This window comes from Triturus cristatus, chromosome 7, assembly GCF_964204655.1.
Source record: "Triturus cristatus chromosome 7, aTriCri1.1, whole genome shotgun sequence".
Lineage (NCBI taxonomy): Eukaryota > Metazoa > Chordata > Amphibia > Caudata > Salamandridae > Triturus > Triturus cristatus.
The window spans coordinates 569,598,531-569,622,873 of NC_140590.1; the positions used below are offsets into that span (position 1 = coordinate 569,598,531).

A 24,343-nucleotide genomic window follows, 5' to 3' on the forward strand; every position below is an offset into this window, starting at 1 on the left:
AGATACTGATTCCTTGCATGGGTTCGCCTTGCCATAGTGTGATGATTGTGGGATATATAGCTATGATCAGGACTCCCTTCTCAAACATACCTCTGAAGTGCTGGAGTAAGTAAGCAGGGAAGCATAACTAAGAAGGTAGAGAGATGTGAGTTTAACTTTGGAGAGGGAATCATACACATTGATCATGTGTTGAGATTGGGCCACTTAATGTCTATTTACACGTAGGAGGAACTAACACTGGTGTGGCCTCTAGCACGCATGCGTAAGCAGGTTACAGTTTTGTTCAGCATCAAATTGCATTATGTGGCGTTCATTAAGGACTAGTTCTTGAGAGGTCACGGTTGATGAGCAATAATGTGTTAATAAAAGTTTAACGGGCATCTGCACGTCAAAAAAGGTTTTAAAACCTTAAAGAAAACATTACCGAATCGATCGTGCAGGCTAGTTTAGATTAGGTACAGGCGAAATATCCAATATGGCAGCTTGCCTCCTAAAATGTCGCATTATGATTGTTACGCAAAATTCGCAAAATAACGCCATTACGGCAAGCTGCAAAAATTGTAGTGCTGGAACACAGGAACAACGCAAATTACTAGAATGCAATTGGCTGTTGTTTATGGCATTTGTGGTTTTTGTGCTATTTCAAGTCGAAAATGGACAGCAGGAAGTATTTCTCTGGAATATATAGTGCTAAATTCTGATTTTTCTTTTCACAGAAAGTTTGCAGAATTTTCCACACCACTAATCCAGAGAGCGAGTGAGACATTTTCCACACAACAGCTCTACTTGTCTGCTTGAAAGGGATGCTTAGGGAATGCTAGGACAACATCTTGGAAACCGTCTGTCCAGTCAGACTGCACCAGAAACTTTTGTTTTGAAATTCAAAGACAGGTATGGTGGTCTGCTCTCCATTGTTGGCCACCATTCCTGCATTTTCAGCTAATTGTAGTGCATCGCAAATCGTGACTTGCTTATTTAATGTTCATTAACTAGGTCAGTCGGTGACCCACTAAAATTCGCTATTTTGGGAACTGACCTATAGGTCGGTTTGTAACATCAGACTAGAGTCACACAACGTCGGTGTGCAATTTGCAATTCATTTTTGTGAACCCACCCGTAGTACACCTGGATTCCTGTTTTTAAAAAAAAAACACAAAGTAATGAGCCGTCTTACTAGTTGGTACCATTATTTGGTTGACTCGTATGTTAGCTTTAATGAGTACAAAGATCTCTTACTTAGGCAGTTGATGCCCATAGGGTTTGACAGCTCACAACCTAAGTGAGTTAGGGCCTTATTACAAGTAGGACTGCTGTACTCGCAGTGACAATCCAACCACCACCGCACTACAGGCCCGCCCACAGTACTACTAGTGGGGCGTAGGACTGCCGTACTCGTGGTGGTGGTCCAACCAGCGCTGCACTGCGGGCCAACCCGCATTATTATGAGTGGGGCGGTCAGACCATCACAGGACCGCTTGCGTCTGCTGGGGATCCAGGATCTCGTGGCGGACTCGCAATGGTTAGGAGCAGGAATATGCTGGCAGTGCCAAGCGTTATTCAGAGTTTCCTGTCCACTGCCCATTTCATGGCAGTGAGCCTGCAATAAAAAGGGTGGCGGAAAGGCAACTAAGTGTGCCCTAACAGGGCGCTCGTGCCACTCCTGGGCCTGGGGGTGCATGCAGGGGGACTCATTTTGTGTCCCCTTGGAATTGCAACCCTGTTCCTGCACAGTGTTACAGACATTTCACGGTATCGAGCTGCATGTTATGCTCACCTATGAGCCTAAAAGCCCACCACCACAGCACCGCCCACCCGACTAGGACTTAACTCCTAATCCAGCGGGTGGGCACGTCACAGCTTTGGCGGTTCTCCAGCAGACAGCGCAGTGGCGGCACCACTGGAAGACCACCAAAGTCGGTATAAGGCCCTAAAACTAATACTGTATAGGTTCTGCTAGATCACATGGTTGTTAGTGTTTATTTGTTTTGAGGTAAACCTTGCTTTTCGTCCAGTTAAGAAGGTATTCCTGTACGTTATGATTTCAGGTATAGTGCCTAGAGGGATGATTGCCCTGAAACCACCCATGGTCTGAGAAAGGATTAGGGCCCAGTGAAACCTCAGTAAACCCAAGAATGCTGATGGGCGGTTCCTGTTTAAAACCTAGATAATACAGTACCCGTCACCTGTGCCGTTTGTAATAGATCTCCAAGCAGGGCACTCTGGGCAAGTCTTTTTTCCAGGTTCATTTTGCCTGACCCATCTCAGAAGCCCCAGGCCTACAGTGTGCGTCTGAAGCATTCGATTATCGAACTTAACCCACTAGCATAGGGGCATATTATCAAGGACGGCGTTAAAACTATCGCCGGTTTAGCGGCTGAAAACTGCCGCTAAAGCGGCGATAATGGGCTTGATAATATGCCCTGGAGAATTCCAATAGAAGCCCATGTTCAAATCAGAACATGGACTTCTATTGGAATTCTCCAGGGCATATTATCAAGCCCATTATCGCCGCTTTAGCGGCAGTTTTCTGCCACTAACCCGGCGATAATTTTAAACGCCGTCCTTGATAATATGCGACTTAGTTTGTTTATGACTTACTTCCTTGCTGTAGCAGTCGCAGAAGAGAACCCGTTCTTTGCGCCCATAACTGCAATATGCACCAGATTCTTGATAAATATCTGCATCCTGGTGCCAGTCTAAGTGTTAGCTTTGAGATTTACCTGAGATGCACGCTTTTGATCTTGCTCTCTAGGAGACGTCACTAAACTTGTTGCTAAATCCTGTGGGTGCAAAATGAAGAAGTATCAATCAGGGAAAATGAATGTAGCAAAATAAAATAAAAAGGAAAGTGGGAACATTAAATAAAAACATGTAAAAGTAGATCTGTGAACACACAAAGGAATGCGAAGGCGCTGAGGGATGTGTCTTGGGAAAAGAGATCTGAAAATACAGAGGATGCCCCAGGGATAGTGAGATCAGACTTGGGATGGATACCTGAGAGCACACAAGGGGTCATGAGAAGAAGAGATACATGTAATCTTTGAAAAATGTAATGTGATCTGTGAGCAAAGGAGGAGCCAGAAGATGGCAGAGAGATGTAGCCTAGAGTATGACAAATGTATAGGGACAACTGGCCTATAGAGCAATCACACAGTGCCCGAAAGGCTGGTCTGACAGATCACTGTGTGGTGGGCTGTTTTGTGGCTGTTTCTGGGCCTGTCTTATGGTCTGTGGAGCCGGGTTTTACTGCTGATGTCCACAATCTTTAAACAAACACTGCCTGCAGCAGGCTCAAATGCATGCAGTCTTCCATACATTGCAAAATACTTATAGAGTGTATCTTTACAAGTTCAAAACTGGCCCAATTTACAAACATGGGCCACTTTTTAACATTTTAACTCACTAATGGGGGTCTCCTATTTTCTACACCAGTCCGCCCCTGCAAATGTAAACACAGAGAGACCCATCAAAGGGCATCTACTGGAATTGACATCCCTGAGAAAACAGAAAAGTGGCCTTGGAGAGAAGTATTTGACCAAGTGTTACAGATATATGAGTGCATGAGGACACAGAGATGAGCAGAGAGATCTGGTGAAGATCTAGTCGAGCAAAGACTCATCATGCAGCACCAATATGGGTTGGGGGGTGGCGATCTCTGAACACAAAGGGGCCCAATAACAGTCAGCGAGATCTTTCTATGTGAGTATGGGATCAGATTATCAGTCTGAGGTAAATATCATTTTCAAAATATCATTTACAAAAATGTCGTTCCATTTGGAATTAAAATGACAAAACCTACACCCAATGGGACAGTAGTTTTCCAAATGATATTTAGAAAACAATATTTATTTCAGATGATTTACTATGATATTCTGACACACAAGCATCCAAAAGGCAGAGGTCTGTGAGCACGCAGTACTCATTAAGAGGCTGCTTAGAATCTGGCAGACAAGTACCCCATCACAACTGTATCAAATGTCCTGTCCGCCTTGTTACAAGTGCATTAAATCTTAATGCACTTGTAATGAGGCAATATACCCAAATCACCTCTAATACGGCATGTGTGACAGAGTACCCATCAACCAAACTCTAAATCAGACCCTCAGTCAGCACAAACTAGGGTCCCGCTAATTGTGATTCGTGCGCACATACGTACTCACCACAGGCCGTAGAAACCCAATCTACGGATGGATAAGGGTGGACACATGAAGAGCCATAGTAGGGCCAACAAGATATGGCTTATTGGAGGAATCTGTGAGCCCTCTGAGAACTTTGCATAGAAAAGCTAAATCTCACATAGCAATGGGCAGCTGCGATCAGGTAATTGCTCGGCTTTAATAGGAAGATATCACTTTGGGGCTCAGATCCATAACCACACAAGTCTTCACAAAATGCAAGAGAGGTATGACTGTAGTGAGGATCTGACCACAAGTGTGATCACCACATGACAGACATCTGACCTGGCGGTGGAGCTCCTAGAGTGAACAAAGACTCAATATCTCAACTGGTAGGACAGATCTGTGAACACACAATGATTCACTGAAGAAATAGTGATTTGTAAAATGATGAAATAATCTGGCCATGCAGAACTTATTCTTCTGTAGATAGATCTGACCTGAGAATGGTGACCAGTAACCACGCATGTTCTTACAGTGGTCACCAGAGACATCTTTCTTACAGTCGAAATCGATGAAGAGAGATCTCATCTGGCAAAGGAGATTTATGAGCACACTTATGAGTATTCACTCCAAGAGACAGGACCCCTACTGGAGATAATGAAATACCACATGACAAAGATACACAACAAAATGGAGATAAGACATGTGCATTCAGGTATGTAAGTGCAGGGGACTCACAAAGAAAGAGTTCTGACCAGTAGGTAGAAATCTGGGTACACACACGTCTTAAAAACTGAAACCAAAATCTGGCCTGACCTGTGGGACAGTGATTGCATGAGAACACAGAAAAATACTGGGTGATATGGCCTGAAGTAGAAAATATGTAAATACTACAATCCATCAGAAAACAGAATGTGTGACCTGACAACAGAGATTTGTTAGCAAACATACCAGAAGCAAAGAGATCCAGCTTGTGATGGGATGCCTTATAAGGCATGATGTTCCAGGGTGAGAAATGAGTGACAGCAGCCCTGTTCCAAACCTTGAAGGTCAATCTCCAGTATGAATAGACAGGCATGTGGTGGACAGTGATATGAGTCAAAGATTTCCACTAGCAGACTTGCCTGAGGCTCTGCTGGCGGAAACCTAGTGAGTCCCTTACCCCTAATGGGGAGGTGGGGGGAATGTGAGGAGGGAAGGAGTGAGTTTGGTGGAATGGTGAATTTGCTGTTTTATGGTAATTGTGCTATTTTGCCATACTCTGGGTGACACCCTAAAAGATTTTGTGGAAAGTTGCTCCTGTCACAATTTGCACCCTCTGCATTTTTCACACCACTCTACAACCCGTTACCCTGTAGTACACCCAACTTCAGCCTTTCCACCTCTGCCACACTGTCTCACAGATCCACTCAAAAACCCCGCAAGTCATCTTGTGTACCTACCAAGTCACCTCGCACCACATCACACTTTTCACATATGAGGTCACCCTCTGCATCCCAAATATAGCCTCTAGATTTTTTATGTGACCCATTGTATGCCGAGTGTTACTCTGTATTCCTCCAATGTGACAGTCTGTACTTCCCATATCACCTGTATGCTCCAGATCACGATTTACATTGCCCTGATGGGCGTTTGTGCACTAATTTCTACCTCTGTACCTTACATGTTCCATGCTATACATTAATAGATATCTCCCCAGGAGGAAGAAGGAGGGTCTAAGGGAACAGTTTACCGACCAAACTATAGTTCAAATCCCCAATACAATTGAACAAAACTCACAAAAGAACTGGTGGTCAAGAAAAAGACTTATGCGAAAAAACAAGAACCAGTGCCTTGCCACACAAAGAGCCTACTCTTTCATAAAACATACACTCAAGTGTTGAGATGTAGACAAAAGGAAGAGAGTATGAGAGAGATGGAAATCCTATCAATCTTCTCTCATACTCTCTTCCTTTTGTCTACATCTCAACACTTGAGTGTATGTTTTATGAAAGAGTAGGTTCTTTGTGTGGCAAGGCACTGGTTCTTGTTTTTTCGCATAAGTCTTTTTCTTGACCACCATGCTATACATTCACAGACAGCCTCAGTAGATAACAAGTTGCCTGCTTTACATTCACTATCACCATCTACTTCTTCACACAATTCTTTGTACCTTCCTTCCCCAATATTGGGCATCCACCCAATGCCCAATAGTCATTGCATAGCTCCAAGATACTGACCTGCAATCTTTGCCACATGGATTGATTGCTATCGTGATCAATGACTACAGGATCACATGCAAGTGCTGGCAATGCCACCTCGAGCTTCTGGACATGCTGGTCTAACCTAGATGGAGAAATATCATAATGGATGTTTTTAAACTTTGACAGTTGTTAAGTGGGTGCATATTTTGTTGACAAAAAATGCTCTTATTTACTACTGCATACTTTCTACTGGATTTCACAATCAAACATTCACTTATGCATATTATTGGAATTTCTTTCCATGAATTTTTAGTGCTTATTATAACCTATCAGCTATTCTGGTTTAGCCAGATCAACACTGCTAGTTATTCGCACTTAGTGAGAGAAGCAGATGGGACACCATGCTGTATCAGTTTTGCCTTTACTTGGTATGTAAGCAGCGCGCCGAGGGGGTTACGTTACATGATTTTAATGCTGCCTAAAACTACTGATTGCCCAAAAGTCATTGCAATATGCCAACTATATGGTCCTAGGAGATTTTAACCTGCATATCAATGATCCGGGCTGTACTCATGCTTCTCAGATGACCATGTCACTTAATGGAGCGAATCTTACACAACATGTAAAATCCCCCACTCACTGTGCAGGCCATACTTTAGATTTATTGTTCTCAAACATCTCATCCTTGGTAGCCGAGACCCCGCATCAATTGGTCTGGACTGACCACTGCTTGGTCCTTTTCTCGTTCAGTTTTGAAAAATTACAACCTGGTGGAGAAATCCACAATATGCCAAAAAGACATTGGAAGAAGCTAACAGCAGAGACCCTTGGTCCAGTACTGTTGGAGAGTCAACTGCAATTAACCAGCAACCTTAATGTAGACATGCCCACTCTGAACAGGTGGATCTCTGCCGCCCTGGACACCATAGCTCTGACCAGGTTAGTTAGAAGGTTGAGAAAATCTCCATCTGCCCCCTGGTTCTCTGAGGATCTCAGAGTGGAAAAAAGTAGATGTAAACAAATGGAGCGCCTTTGGAGGAAAGATGATAGCCCAATGGCCAAACTGGCCCATAAGAAAGCTCTAAAAGAGCTCCACAAATTGATGAGGGTGGCAAGAAGGGGCTACTTTGTGAAGCGCATTAACAGCGATGAGAACTCGGGCGAGGATATCTTCAGGATAGTCAGCTCCTTCCCTAAGCCTGCGGCGCTTGAGAGCAAGAAACAGCCGTCCCCCTCATTGTGTACAAAGTTATCGGACTTTTTTGAGAATAAAATCCAGAAGGTCTATGACACCTTCACGACAGAGGTGGAGACAGCTGAAACAGAAGCATGGGGATTCCGAAATATCGAGGATACTTTTTCAGAATTCCTCCCTATCACCAATCAGGAATCCCTGGCAGAGATCCTGAAATGTAAGTCGGGGTCCCCAGAGGATCTGTGCCCCCCAAAATTGTGGAGGACACTGGCTCACCTGATTAATCCCGCTCTAAATCATATATGGAACAACTCACTTTCCATGGGCATCTTCCCCGATGTATGGAAACATGCGTTATTATTGCCCCTTATGAAAAAGCCTAATGTGGACCCGGGAGAGCTTAACAACCACCGCCCGATCTCATTACTTTCAGCACCAGCGAAGATGCTGTAAACGATGGTACAGCGCCAACTGGCTAATTTCATTGATGGGCATGACATTTTGCATGACACGCAGTCCGGTTTTCTGTCTGGTTTTAGTACCAAGACAGCGATGTTGGAGGTGGCGGAGTCAGTAAAAATGACTGTGGACATGGGAGTTTCAGCGATATTGGTGCTTTTGGACCTGTCTGCAGCATTCAACACTGTGGATCACCAAATCTTATTAGACAGTCTAAAATCTGTGGATTGAGAGGGATGGCTCTCTCCTGGTTACAGTCCTATCTTAAAGACCGCACGCAAAGGGTCACACCTCAACCCTTTCAGTCTAAACCTAAGCCACTGTGGTGTGGGGTACCGCAGGGCTCAGCCTTGAGCTACTCTTCAATACCTATCTGGCACCCCTGTTTTTGCTCATTGCCAACTCAGAAGTAAAGGCAATATCATACACGGACGACACTCAGTTGGTGTTCTCTTTCAAGGATCATTCTGCAGACTCTTTCATTAGATTTAAGGGATGCTTGAAGGACATCTCCTGCTGGATGAATAACAATAAACTAAAGATCAATGCAGAGAAGACAGAGGTCTTGTTCTTTGGTAAGGCATCACCACCATTAGCTGGACTTTGGTGGCCGGCGGAAATAGGCCTGCCACCTATCCCAGCAACTATGGCAAAACACTTGGGCGTAAAATGGGAAACGGATCTTTCATTCACAGCCCAAATACGTCACATAACAGCCTCATGCTTCGGTAAGTTGAGAAGCTTGAGGAATTTTCTACATCTATTGCCGGAGGACTGTCATAGTCCATGCCACAGTGACAACTCGGCTGGACTATGCAAATTGTCTATACCTGGGATTACCTGCCTATCTGATTAAGAGATTGCAGATGGTACAAAATGCGGCTACAAGACTAATTAGACGAGTATCGTATCGGCACCACATCTCTCTGCATATGAGACAACTTCATTGGCTACTGGTAGCGAAAAAGATAGAGTTTCAGGTCCCTGACCATGGTCTTTTGGGCACTGCGAGGCAGAAGTAATAGTTCACCTTGGTTATGCCTCTACCAACAAAAACATTCATTGAGGTCTAACTCTTAGGACCTGCTCTGTGAACCTCGCTATGCCAAGTCACACATAGGGACAGATCCTTCACGGTGGTGACTTCCAGATTGTGGAATTCCCTGCCTGCCAACATGCGCCTGATGCAATCTGAGCTTGAGTTCAGAAAGACCTTGAAGGCTTTTCTTTTTAGCCAAAGCTAGAATCTTGGTAATACCCTCTCTCCTGCTTGCCTTGCTAAATCATTTCCAAACTGGGGCGCCTTGATGCCCCAGTGCCGGACGCACAGCTCGGTTTGATGCATCACAAAACAATGCCACAAATCAACTTCTTTTCTTTGATGTTTTGTTATGTTCTTCACTTTTTACCACAGTTTCTCTTTAACCAATGTTTTTCAGTTGTCACATGAGAGACGCTTATGCTTTTTGCTTTATCCTTAATGCCACAAAAATGCCAATCCAGGCCTTATCTTGAAGTATGGAGCATACATAAGTAATCCTCCACTGTTGATTCCAATAACCCAATGCATTTCGGGCCTTTACTGGCCCTTTGTCAGGGGTACTCTACAAATTAAAACATTGACGTTAGACTTTGCATTGCCAAAGTTATAACATGACATAATACTTTTAGCACTTCATATTGATTGCCATAGTTATAACATAACATAATACTTTTAGCACTTCATATTGAAACTCCATACCATGGATTCTAACTCACCCCTTAATTCAACGTCCTCCCGCTAATAATGTAGCTACATCACTACCGTAACTCCAATATCCGAAACGATCCCTTCCCAACCTCCTTAAAAAACCAACCTATTTCCCACTGTCACCTTTCCAGTCCTAACAAGCCAGTACCGTGACTATGCAAAACAAGTATCTGAAACCACCACACAATCTAGCTGTTACCCCGCTTCATAAGGTGTTCCATACTAACCCATACCTTCAAAAGAAAATCTAATGAACGTCCTTCAACCGTGTTCACAGCAATCCAAATGCTCCCCTCACACCTGTCCCTACTTATAGCATCTGTGAACATTACCCCGCCCCTCCATCGTACCCGTTCTCTATTGGTTCCTTCCGTTCCCTCTCCAAATGTGATTGCGCTGTTATAACTGAACAACTTCCCTCACAATCACCCTCACACAAGCACGTCGTAACCACTTGTACTACAAATCCCATAAACCCTTACGTATGGCATTACCAGCTGTCTCAATGGAGGTTTAAGACCTCTTGCGGTATTCTCATGGTGTATCCCGTTGAAATACGTTTCGTAAATACCTTGTTGTACTAGCCCAAACATTACTGTCTCACTCTTCCTCGATATCGAACTAAAATTGCCCCGCCCACCCGCAGATGTCATCTCTGACATCAAATTCACCAATGTCTCTCGTTTGATTTTGACATAAGGTACTGTTGAAACCATATTATGTGCAACAAAGTGTTAACATTCTAAAAGTTACATCGTGCGTAGAATATTGTCATCAATCTCATGCTTTAACAAGTAGTTCATGAAATCAGTCTCTGGAAGAAATGTTTTTCAATTGCCCCTCATGGCAAAGAGCAGACCACGATCCGGGCTTGCACGCGTATTGAACATAATTCATTATAAAGGCAAAAAGTTGAAATTGCAGAAACAGGTGTGCACTCTGTCGCCCTCCCCTTTTTTGAATATATCACTAACTGCCTTGCTAAATCGCCAGGACACCTGCTTGAGGTAGCTGTTGCGCTCTATAAATACAGATATTATTAATATTATTATTGGTTCTTCACCATAGCTCAGTGCATGTACCTGCCTAACCTAGTTTTCTTACCCACCATACTTTCCTTCCTCCAAAACATGCCAGGCAGATCTTCAAACATGAAACGTTTATGTTTTAAACCTGTAAATGCCTGCATTTAGGAAACAGTTACAAGATTAATCTATATACTTTGCCTCTAATAGACTCATCCAGATAATGTTACTCAACAAAAATATCAATCTAGGGTTTCTTAAAGGGTACTCTCATGCAGAGGCTAGTCAAGTACATTATCCCCTTGTCAAGGCCCTCATTACGGGTAAAGTGCAGCAGCAGCAGCAGCTGAGCAAACACCTGTTTGCTCATGAATGAATAATGAAAGCCACGTTTTCAGATGTTTCATAAAGACTGAGATATCTAAAATGGAACGTAGGGTGACTGGGAGTCTGTTCCAAGCCTGGGCCCCCAAAAATCCAAATGATCTGCCACCCATCCGGGCCGGGCGTACTTTAGGAGTACAGGCACGGTTTGAGGAGGAGAATCTTAGAGATCGAGCCGGGATGTAACAATTTACTCGCAGGTAGCCCGCTCCTTTCCCATGGAAGGCCTTAAAAGAGACAATAAGAGCTTTGAGTTTGATCCTCTCCTTCAGTCTCAGCCAATGAAGTGATTTAAGGAGAAGGGACATCGGAGACCTTGGTTTAGGTTGGAGAATCGCCCTAGCTGCGGCCTTTTGTACTACTTGTAGGTGTTGTACAAGGTAACAGGGAAGACATTCACATAGTCCAGTCTTGATGTCACCAAGGCCTGAACCACTATTTTCATTGACTTAATTGTCAAGAGAGGAAGAAATGTTTTCAACATACGCAAGATGCCAAAGCAGGTGCCAACCAGAGCTTGGACCTGAGACTTCATAGACAAGGCATTATCCAGCAAAACTCTGAGGTTTCTTACAACTGTCTGCTCGGTGTGCGGTGGTGAATATTCTTCCGGCCACCATGCGTTCCAGTTACTGACGGCAGGTTGGCCAAAGAAGACAATCTTGGATTTATTTGAGTTGCATTTGAGCTGGTTCGCCTTAAGCCACTGGAAAACCTTAGAGAGACAGGAATTGATATTAACACCGTCGAAATCTTCTCCTTTTTCGCAGGTGAAAATCAGATGTGTGTCATCTGCGTAGGATATGTTCTTTCCACTGTTTGCCTCTGCTATGTGTGCCAAGGGAGACAGGTACTGATTTAAAAAGAGTAGGGCTAAGAATCGATTCCTGAGGAACTCCAACCCTTATGGGGGCTGAAAAAGGGGGAAGCCATATCTCCTGGGCTCTGTCCTGCAGGAAAGGGTCCAGCCAGGTTAATACTGCCCCGCCGATTACCAGATTCCTCAATCTGTCAATGAGTCTCTTGTGCGGGACAGTATCAAATGCTGCCGACAGATCGAGCAATATCAGGACAGCCCTTCCACCCTGATCCAGTGTTCCTCTAATATACTCAGTTACTTCCAAAAGGGCAGTCTCAGTGCTAAAATTGGCCCTAAAGCCAGATTGAGAAGGGTGCAACAAATTGTGGCTCTCTGCATGATTAGAAATAACTTTATTAACGTGTTTTTCCAGGACTTTTGAAAGAGCCGGAAGGAGAGATATCGACCTATAGTTGGCTGTATCATTATGGTCATCGAAGCTTTTTTCAAAAGTGGAAGGAGTTTGGCCTGTTTCCAACTAAGTGGCATTTTACCAGCAGAGAGAGAAGAATTCAATACCATATTTACTGTGACGTTGATCGTGGGGGCAAGGGAGGCAAGTAGTTTAGCAGGGTAGGCATCACTTGGAGAGCCGGACTGGAGGCCTTTGAGATAGTGGAGCGAGTCGGCTAATGGTATTTTAGGAAACTCTACTAATGTAGGACTCGACAAAAAGTCGACCCTATGTGACAGGGATTGATCTGTCACTAGGTTCTCTTCCGTAGTTTCCACAAAGGATTGTTGAATTAAGGCGATCTTATTGTGGAAGGACAGAGCAACCTGCTGAGTCCATTTGGCTGAGTGCGGGGATTCTTTATTTATTGCCTCCTGGGAGTTGAAGGATTTCACTAAGTTAAAGATTACTTTCCCCTTACTTTGGGTCATATCAATCTTTGCCTGTAGATAATTCATTTTAGCCTCTTTTACCAAAAGGTAGGGGGATTCTGGGCGTTCTTATAGATTTTCCTATCATCCAATGAGTAATGTTTGCGCCATTTCCTTTCTAGAACCATACAAGTCCTTTTACTTGCTCTTAGTGATTCATTAAACCAAGTAGCGGAGGGGTGGGTCCTCCTAGAAGTCCATGAGGACAGGGGAGCGGCATTTTCCAGGTTGGACTTAAGCCAGCATTCTAGTGCGGTGAAGTCACATTCAAGAGTGACGACCAGCATAGGAGCTGATGATTCCAAAGCCTCACTCAGCGAAGGCAGGGATATTTTATCAAAAGATCTATATTTATGTTCTGTCCTAGTAGGCCTGAGTGGGAAGCCAGAATTTAGATTAGGTATCTTAAAGTTAATGAGAGAATAGCCGGACCAAGTGATGGGGGACGGCAGGTCAGTTTTTAATTCTGTACTACAGAATATCTGATCGAGAGTGTGTCCCAAATTATGATTGGGAGCCAAGATAGACGGCGTCAGATTGCAGGCCGCCGTAATTTCAGACAGGGAGATAGTGTTAGGATCAGTGTGCTTATCAATGTGTAAATTAAAATCACCCAGAAGGAGGAACTGATCATATTTAATCGGGAAGGGGTGATAACTTCATTCAATGAAGGCAGAAAGTTACCAAGAGCGCCAGGGGGTCTATACATTAATATCCCAGCTAGGCATTGCTGGGGGGATAAGAAACAACAGAAACCTATATATTTAGCTCCCTTCATCTGCTCTAACGAGAGAGGGACACAGTCCAATTCTATTTTAAAGATAATGGCCACACTGCCTCCCTTCCCATTTGGGCGATCCTTCCTTATGATTTTACCTCCCTCGGGAATGGCCGCCGCGATAGGGGAGTTTGAGGACTCAGATAGCCATGTTTCAGTAGGAAATAAGGGATCCGGCCCCACATATACCAGCAGATCAAATATTTGGGCAGTGTGTTTGTACAGTGAACGAGTATTCAATAAAATGGCTCTGAACTGATTTACGCGTTTAGGCATCTTGGTTGGGGGGGGGGGCACGGCATGAGTTGCAATTATAAATTTGCCTGAGTTTACGACACCTGGTCCTTAGAGGGTGTGATTGAGTTCAACCAAAGGAGATAAACATAACGGGAAAAAATACCTGTTAAAAAAGAGGGGCATGCTCATGTTGGTGCAGAATCACCAAAATCTGCATATTAATTGTGAACTGGGTGGGGAAAACTTGTGATAAAAGTTATTTCTTGACCCAAAAAATACCGATCCATGCAATATCAAGATTTATAGGGGACGATAAATAACTTATTCCCCAGCAGCCCACTCTTAATACAGGCTTAAGAAGTTGAATGAAATATCATTGATTTTGGAGGCACGTGCTTTGTGCAAAGTTTGTTATTCTCGATGGTCCTTTACTTCATTATTATTTGTAGACCAAAAAAATCAATCCACGGAGTAAATGTGTTTTCAAGTTTTACTAAAGAACAATTCATCTACCTTTTTAATTTAGAAATGTTTTACATCCAGAAATCTCCATCTTAATGACCATCACCAAACGAGTGTGTCCTTTGTGAGTGTGACTCAACAGCATGAGTGGCTAAGCAGATGCCCTCTGAATAAATAAAAAACAGCACTTTTTTAAATCTTTCAGGCTGCACTAGAGGAGTCATTGTGGACAGACATGCATTGGATGTTGGAACAAACATTGTTTTAATGAATGGACAATATCCATCTGTCAATCCAAACATTAACTTGGAAGAATCTGGGGCCAAATGTACAAAGAATGGATTTGTTAAAAGTGGGCAAAAATTGACCATCAACTTTTACTGAATCCATTCTGTTTTTGTGAACCTATGTAATAATAGGTTGGTTCACAAAAATCTGATTCGTAATTGGTCAAAATTCAATCGACTTAAATATTAATGAAGCAGGTCGTCATTTGCACCCACTATGAATCCCAGCAATCAGAGGGCCAGCAGACCACCATGTCTGTGATTGTTTTTAAATAAAGCAATTTTTTTTAAATGCAGCCCGTTTTCCTTATTGAAAACCATATGTGTTTTTTTTACAAAAATGAAAAATGTAACTAACATTTTTTAAGAGTACAGTGATCTCTGGGACCACTGCCTACTCTTAAAATATTTTTTCAACATTCTCAAACGGACCCCTTCTTGTTTGTGAATTGCTTACCACTGTATCTGTGTAGTTTGTAAAACACTGATATTTTGCAGCTGGGTTTACCTAGCAAAACCTGAATGCATCCTATACCGAATCGGTATTTTGAGGGCACACCCTGAACAAGCCCCTTCCAAATACTGATTCAGTATGTAGTTGCAGACACAAATATCGTGCATTCCTACCATTTGCATGGTCCCGGAGCAATTCTGGAATCCAGTATCCCTTCACGGTTTTGGGATTCTTGTTGACCAAAGTCAAAGGGGTCTGTTGATATTGTAATGTAATGGTACAGATTGTGAATGAAGCAGCTGCGGATACTTATTTTCCTTAAGAAAAGAAAAAGCTTTTCTTCGTTCAGACTAGCTCAAGTGTCTAACTGAGAGGCAGCTGCCAGTACATCAGATCACAAACAAGCCATCTCCTAAGGACAATACGTTTTAATCGCATAATATGCATTGTAAGTATGGCACTTGAGCTTAATACCAATGCTTTTCTTGGATGTTGCAAGCGGACGGGCCTTGAAACACAGAGCAAACTCTTTTGACAGAAAACATATTAGCCAGAGGAGACGGCTTAGACTTGCTGGGAGATCCACCAGCTTCGCGGTACTCTGATATGTAAGAATTATGGGTTTGTGTTCCTACCATTCCTATTACTGCTTTGCAGTTTGTGTCTCAAGCTTGTATTACAATTTTTTTTAAGTTTGTGCATCTAGACATTCCCAAAAAATTGAAAGAATTTAACAGCAAAATAATTTAAATATACCTTAAATTCAAAACCTCTAAGTAACATCTTATTGTACAGCGGGACAAGAATGCTATTTCTGCATGTTTTTTCTCAAATTCATCCGAAAGAGGCATAATGTTCAAAATATCTACGATCAATGCCAGTCATATTTTGAATGCATATGGCAGGAAATCAGACAGGAAAATTGTCAAGTGTGTATTTTCCTATTTGAACTAAGCAATTGTTTTCTTGATGTTTTTCTTGAGAAAAACATTGTTAGCCTTCCTCCTAATTATATTGTTTTTGTTGGTTGAGGGAACCTTTTCTCTGCCCTAGTGGCATGCCACTGGATCTTTACTTGCTCTTTCTTCTTTTGGAGCTGCTTTGTTGAGCTGTGTCAGTATTGTAGTAAATAGGTAAATGCAACATTTCTTCCACTCTGTTGCTGCAGTTTTATTCTATTCCTTCTTTCAGAGCAAGTATTTAATATGGCCTTATCTTCTGTACAATCTTTATCAAAGCAATTACTTCCTTTCCTTCTGCCCCTATGTACATTCCTTGTCACAGGCAGTCCTATAACATTTACCAGGTTCACATTGTTGTTCATTGATTGTAAGTCCCATTCTTGGGGCATAGAATTACTGAGCTTGTATACCTTCGCTACCAGACAGAAATATTTCAGGCAGGAGGTCAATGGGGCGGAATGGATCACCAACACCCTTACAAACACTTCATACTGCAATAATATATAAACATCCCAATGAGTCCCAAAATACTATCAGAACTGATGCAGTCATGTGCCAGGTCGGTACCATCATTTCTTCCAAAATTCATATAAATATTACTCAGATAAACCAAGATGCTAACAACTAGATTTTAGAGTTCTATGAAGGCATACTGGGTAGGTCTGAGTTTTCTGCACTCCGTGGTCCACAGAGCACGTGGAGTTCTGAAAAACTGGGAGCTGAGATTTTCCTCGCTCGCGCTTGTCAAGTTGCGAGCGTGGAAAATCCACCTCCCAGCGAGATTTCTCAATGTGGGTGGACAGATTTTTCAACGCAGGTGGTCGCAGATGGTCGCAACCGCTTGCGTTGAGAAACCTTCCGTTCTCATTGAGAAAGCTGCAGTTCGGGTTGAAAATCTACTTGAGTGGCAAGAAAAGAAGCAACGCCCTCTTGTGCTGCGCATGGTGTCATTCGCACTGATTTTACAGCATGGGACAAAAACCCGGCGCTGAAAATCAATGAGAACGGCATGACCAAACGCACTCTGCTGCTTGTGGAACTCCGCGTAGCACGGCTGAGTATTTGGGGGCTCCACCCAGGCCTAATCTAAGGGTGCAGTTGAAAATATGATACTCAACATGTCAACCTACCACTGGTGTTATTTAAACATGCCAGAATTCTGTTGAGGGTGTTAGCCTGTCAAGGTTGACTGCTGATGCACCAGAACAGGGGATGGGAAAGAGGGCCAGAGGTAGTGCTCTGTTATGTTGCTAATGCAGGCATGAGAAGAGTAAGTTACCTGTTACCATCTTGCCACAAAGTTAATTAACACATTAACCCACTTTAATGCAACCACATCCATTACTTTCCTTATCACCCCTATATGCAAAGCATTTATCGCAACAGCAGTTTTGACAGTGCCCAGGGCCGGACTGGGAACCGAAACTGCTAGGCCGCCCCCCCTCGAGGGAAGGGGGGGAGGGATTGAGCTGTGTGCTAGGGCCGGTTTCAGCCGATTTTGTTACAGGGGGCCGATATTGCCGACCCCCAGTAACAAAAACGGCACCTTGGGGGCCGAAAACCGGCCCCCACCCTAGTGGCCCACTGGGGAAATGCCTGGTGCCCGCTACGGCCAGTCCGGCCCTGACAGTGCCCCTATATACAAAGCATCCACTGCCATATCATATCAGTTTGCTGTAATTCTGTGTGTTATAAATACTTGGCAAGTGGAGCTATTTAAACCATTTATATATTACGTTGTATATAAATCAAGTTAATATATCATGCATGTTTCCACTTGAACTATATGTAGCACCCAAACTTCATCCTTCCATAAATCGATCCCAAAACTCACTCTACTCCTGGTCAGGTCAAAGGACCCTGCCTGGGGATAGAAAGCAAAAGGCAGGCAGGGCAAATATCTCCATCCTGCATGCAGCTGTCTCTCTAGTACATTGGAGTGGTGCCACCTATCTCTAAAGATATTGTGGCCAACTTTCCACTTTCATTTTGGGGTTTCATTCTAAATCCCCCTCCTCTGGATCATGTCAGCTTCAAACTCCATTTAACTCAGTCGAGATTGAGCTTATCGAGTGTGATTATGCTCATAGTGTATTTGAATTCTAATCCCTTTACTACGTCCGTGAGTAAGCCCTGACTACTCACTAATGCAACTTTTGAGAGAAATTTAGAAAATTAACAACTCTGGCATCCAAATGAAATATAATAGTCTCAAGCTATGAAAAACCAATGGTAAAAATCAGTTTCTACCAGGCATTGTGCCCAGTAACCGCCTACTTGGTGCAGTGGGCACGTTTTAGTCATGGGACTAGTTACCATGTAATCTCACCATTACCACTTCACCTCAATATACTGGAAATAAACACAGCATTCTGAAGCTGGGCAGGGCCACAGCACAGTAATATTGCCCTGGAACTGGCAGCGACATAGTCTTGACATTAGAATCACTGCCACTCCAGTTGTGGTCTAGTGGCCTATTTGGAAACGTGGAACAAGGACATTTGGTTTTCAATCGCGGCCACCCGTTTAGCCACAATCTGTGCTCTTGGTTAATCACTTTTTGAACTTACTTCATTGCTCCTTTTTTTGACAAGAGTGGGAGTATATAGAATCAGTGTAAACGTTGCCAGTAAGGGTATGGTTAAAATTGACAGGATAATACATTGATATGGGGAGAAGAATCCAGTCTTGTGGTATAATTTTACCAAAATGCAATGTGGTAGTAAATGTTTAGCCTTTGAAGCAAGTAGCAGTGTGCTGCAGTCTTGGGTCTATTACTTGTATCTCAGGCAAAATGTGAACACTCTGAAACAGGTTTAATGGAAGAAATAAACACCAAATGCATGCTCTCAGGACAGCTTCCCTGCACTGTTTTCATTTACATATTCAGAGCTGTTTATCTGGAATTGCATCTCAGTAGCTGAATGTGCTGCTGAACCTGCATTGTACTGGACCCCTCCTATGTAGCAGCTCCTCCCTCCCAGGCACCAATAGCTACCAGCCATGAGCTCATGAAAGGTTGAAAGAGTGAGGGTTGCTTGTCCTTTGAGAGCGTTAAGAGTGGTGGGGAACCAAAATGAGGGATATCGGGCGTCCAAAAGTGCCTTTGTGCAGACTGCAGGACAGGAGCCACAATTGAGAAGCGGTTGGCCAAGAAGGCTACAGAGAGTAGACTGGCACAGCTCTTGGGTCTAGGACACCCCTAATCCCTTGCTGTTACTGGGGGGTGGTGACATAAACTGGCAGGAAGAAACAGTGTAGCTGTCTCTTCAGAGCTGTGCAGACATATAAGGTAAAAGCAATTATGAATGAAAAGCATCTCGAAAAATTAAATAGCGCTGCTAGACTAAGTATGCGAGCCGTACTGCACCATATAAAGAGGTGCTTGTGTAATTTCCAACATAGAGGCTTGAAACCAATGTCTCCAACTCCCCGGACTCTGCCCGATTGCCCCACTGGCCGTTCAGTCATGCTCATAATGCAATATGTGTCCCCAGCTTAGCTGTTATTTGCTTACTTGATATGCTGCTTCTTCAGTGGATCCTTAGGCAGGAGGACAGAGGAGGGATGTCGATGAGCGGCCTCTGGCTGCAACACAATCTTTTTGGGGTGAATGCCATGTTTAAAGGGCGTCCTCCAAACCGATGGGTGCTGCGGGAAGACAGCCCGTGTAATCTGGACACAAAACCGACAAACATAGAGATCATGTCAGAAGCGTGCTGGCTCTACTCATCATACTAGCTGGTACAAACAACGGCACCCATTGGTATGCCTGTTGGGCAACCTCACAGTAGTCTTTCTAAAGAGCTTTGGAACAACATGCCCGATGTGGGCCTTTATGATACCACATGAATCCTGATCCTGAATTCTGACACCATATAAGTCCTGATCCTGAATTCTGACACCTCATGAGTCCTGATCCTGAATTCTGATACCACATGAATCCTGACAGCACATGAATACTGATCCTGAATTCTGATACCATATGAATCCTGAATTCTGATACCATATGAATCCGGATACTGAATTCTGATACCATATGAGTCCTGATCCTGAATTCTGATGCCATATGAATCCTGACAGCACATGAATCCTGATCCTGAATTCTGATGCCATATTAATCCTGATACTGAATTCTGATACCATATGAGTCCTGATCATGAATTCTGATACCATATGAATCCTGATCCTGAATTCTGACAGCACAGGAATCCTGACTGCACATGAATCCTGATCCTGAATTCTGATACCATATGAATCCTGATCCTGAATTCTGATACCATATGAATCCTTATACTGAATTCTGATACCATATGAGTCCTGACCCTGAATTCTGACGCCATATGAATCCTGATCCTGAATTCTGATATCATATGAATCCTGAATACCGATGATGCATGTTGAATACTCAAGCATGAAGCACACACATTTTAAGACTAAGGGCCAGCAGCCCTCAGACAAGACAGACCTATAACAAATAATCAGTGACATTGTACATAACCCAGACCACCGAAGCACAACAGCGACTGACATCATATTCACACCCTAGCATGGCTTGGCATACCTCAGAAGTTCAGACATAGTCTTGGCAACATCTCCGATCATTTTAGAACTACACAGTGGCTTAACGAAACTTGAGGGGACCCCCGACAAAGTACACCACTTTTGTTGAGGTGGCCCACTGGCGATCATGGACCACCCCACACTGTGGGGGTTGCGGGGCTTATGTTACACCACTGGAACTACAAAGTGTAATTGCAGATCAAGAGGTCTGACACAGCCAATGTTCTCCTTACTTTGAAAATCCCACACACCCACCACCAAAGACTCAAGCAGACATTTCAGCAAACCTTACCCAAGGACTGAGATTCAGGGTTGAGCAGGCACAGGTAAGCTGGAATGAAAATGCAGCCTGAGCAATTACCAGTGGCTGAGATGTGTGCAAGCATTCCACGAATCACCTTTTATGTTTCACTGGAAAGCTGGTACCCGTCTGATATTGTTGAAGAGTTTTCGTTGTTTGCAAACCATTTCACAACCTCAAATATCACTTACCATGGTGAAATCTACTCTGAAGCAGAGTGGTGAGGTTGGTGGAGGCTAGTTACAATATTTCATTTGAAATATCGACTGCACAATATCTAAGATTTATATATTGTCAAGGTAAGTAGATGGGGAGTTAAGAACAGTAAATGTAACTTCCCTATATGCACTTACCTTGTAGATATAATGCTAGTCAATACTGTTGAGTCAAAATTTCTAGAGGCTGATATTTCAACCGTGATATCGTGACATACATCCAGAGGAGCTCAAGGAAATCGCTAAGAAATACTCTGTTCTAAAGTAGGAACCAAGCAAGGCCCTACAAGTGCAGACCCATACCGGTTTGTACTGAGAACGACTTGATGGGTCATTGCATGTCTGATCATTGCAGATTGTCCTAGCTGGTCTTGAAGGTGAATCATGATTTTATTAAAGACAAGGGAGGTGGCTATTATGCAGCCTCTTTTCTCATTGTTTATCTACATAGCACAAAATGTGGCTATACATCCCACAATCCTGTATTATAAACAGGAAGGGTTAACATAAAAGAACACACAACAAATAGATCAGTCCAATGTGTAACTTCCTCTTTTATTGAGGCCCCCACAAAAGTGACTTTAGTATTCCTTTCCCCGTAACAAGCATCTGTACTCAGCTTGTCGCTTAGTTGGATGCAGCTTGCAATAAAATCAATCGAAACACTCATTACAAACAATCCCAAGGATGGATAAACATCAATGGTGGGATAATACTCACCTCCCTTGTTTTTAATAAAATCAGGGATTTTCTTTACAACTGGCTATGAGAATCTGCAATGTTCTTACAAGACGGCAGGCTCATATTATGCAGTGTTCAAAGCATATTACCAACTCTTTCTGAAACATGTTCAACTGGTTTACAATAAAATGTTTTAAATGTTAACACCCAAGACCAATCCACTGCTTTTAAAATGTCTTCTCACCTGGCGCTAGCCCTAACAGCCTATGCGAATGTGCCCCAAAGTGGCATGTATCCACACCCCATACCCATCACACACTTAACCCATCTACTCAAAATAGTGGAAGACACTGGTGTGAATGGCCTTCACAAGGTTATCAACAATTGAGGGACAGCAGTCCTTAATGCCCTGGTTACCTCTACATATTTTGTGAGACATAATAATACACATAGTTTAGGATGTGAAGGAAAAGCAGGAAACTCCACCACCATGGAAGCATTTTTGCCATGTCTCATGATGTCAAACTGAACACTCTCTGGTGAAAAATGATTGCAGAAATATCCAATTCCATGACCTCTCCTATCTATGGTTGCCCTGTCCAAAGGACTTATTATTCTTGTTTTCATCCAAAAACAGAGGCATTAACCCTTCTGCCAAGTTGTGCACTGTAATAAGCCAGGAACAAACATTGTGTTGTTCTCAGCATCCAACGCCATCATTTGTGGACTCTCTGTTCTTAATTTGCTTTTTACCATATTAGGATTATCATCCTGATCATAAACATCATCATTATATTATAAATCGTCCAAATGTAAATCATAAATGCCACTGAATTGTCTTTTTGACCACCAGTCAAATTGGAATGTAATTCATACTAATCTATACATACATCCATATCAGTATAGGAAATTGAACTGCTACCAAACTTGTTGTCATTATATGCTCCTGGTTATCAGTTTGCACAACCTGTGCTTACTTTTCAGCAATTGTGCACCCCCTGAGGGTGTCGAGGAGCTTTGTATTTCTGTGGCCACATAATTCCCTAGTTTCCTATCTTTGTGAGCACTAGTTTAAGAGAGGATAACACTGCTTTTTAATAGAATTAGATACAGATGAATCAAGAAGTCACAAAATAATTTGCTTCCTCTGTTTCAGAGACACCAGCAGTGTTTTGTACCACATTATCAATACTCATGCTTAATTTACTTCAGGGAATTGATCCCCCACAAGAGTAATTGATAAATGTAATATACAAAATATGTTTTAATACACAAAAAGGGAAACACATTCTTAACAGTAATAGTGCTGTTTGAATGCACAGACCAATTATTTTTGCAGATTTTAACATAAGAAAACAAATTCAAAACAATCAATTTTGAAATGAAAGATTCAAGCTGAGATCTAGTCTTCGACCCCCTCCCCCAGCCAACCCCCCCAACTACTGAATAGTAACCCAGGCAACACATTGCAAACAACACACAGCTTTAAACAAGACGTATTTGAATAACAACAGCCAAATTAAAAACAATGTTGCAAGCCCACCTATCCTTTGATAAGCAAAGAATCTGAAATTGACTATGGGTCAGACACACCCTGCCAAATTCAATCAGTAAATTTAAAAGGTTTACAGCGCAGTAGTAGCAGCGGAATTAGATTTAGGTCTACAATGCAAAGACCTGCTGGATTTCTGATAACAAAGTAAGATGCATAAGACCATCCATCTAGAAACAGACAGTTTAGAAATGGATAAAACACTACAAACAGGCTCGCAATTCGCAAACAACAAACTAGATAACCCTAAAGCACTTTCAACATCTAATGTATGCCGACTACTTTCTGCCTTAGTGGAAGGATTCTCGAAGAATTTTGGAAGAGCTTTTGAGTGATTGCATGGAGAGCTTTAAGTAGGAACCACTGATGCATCCTCATGACTACTTTCTTCTAATGGAATACCGTGTAGGGTTCATGGGAGCATATGGCGTGGATATTCCTAACTGCGTGCAAATGTAATCGTGACCAAGAAAGCTGTTTTCCATGATTAACAGAAGTTAGAATTTTTAGAAGACCGTTCCAATGAGATCTAACAACGGGACAATTGTATTGGGAGTAAACAAAAGTCTTTGAATTGCTAATAGCGTTGGTGGCTTTTCATGAATCTGTACTAAATATGGCTGATTCTTAGCATATTTAGCTTACTATCATTTTTAAGTAAAAATGAATAATCTTGGAAATTGTATGTGGTCTATTGTTGGTTTTAATGTTGCAGTAGGTCAAGGAAAACTTTATTCGATTGCTTTTTTAGACAATCATAAAAGCACATAAAACACACAATCCATTTACTCATAAATAGACAGGTATAAAAAGAAAGAAAAAAAGTGTATGCAAAATTATTATTAAAAGTCAAACTTGATAAAAAATGTGACAATGCGCCCGTAGTCTCAGCACTTAAATTACAATGCATTTCCTTTGATATAATACTTTCTTCAGGAACATAGCCATCCTCCATGCTATGTGTTCATTCTCCAAGAGCTGCAGAATAATCAG

General features: G+C 42.7%; 1 protein-coding gene across 1 annotated transcript in view; it reads right to left on the reverse strand.

Moving 5' to 3' along the window:
- The window catches only part of HEATR9 (HEAT repeat containing 9), a 237,439-nt gene that overhangs the window by 166,955 nt on the left and 46,141 nt on the right, over nucleotides 1–24,343 (reverse strand). The window contains exons 3-5 of the mRNA XM_085614945.1: nucleotides 19,556–19,713; nucleotides 6,338–6,443; nucleotides 2,721–2,780 (exon numbers count right to left, since the gene is read on the reverse strand). Of these exons, the coding sequence (XP_085471071.1) occupies nucleotides 2,721–2,780; nucleotides 6,338–6,443; nucleotides 19,556–19,713 (324 nt within the window). The remainder of the gene's footprint in view (nucleotides 1–2,720; nucleotides 2,781–6,337; nucleotides 6,444–19,555; nucleotides 19,714–24,343) is intronic.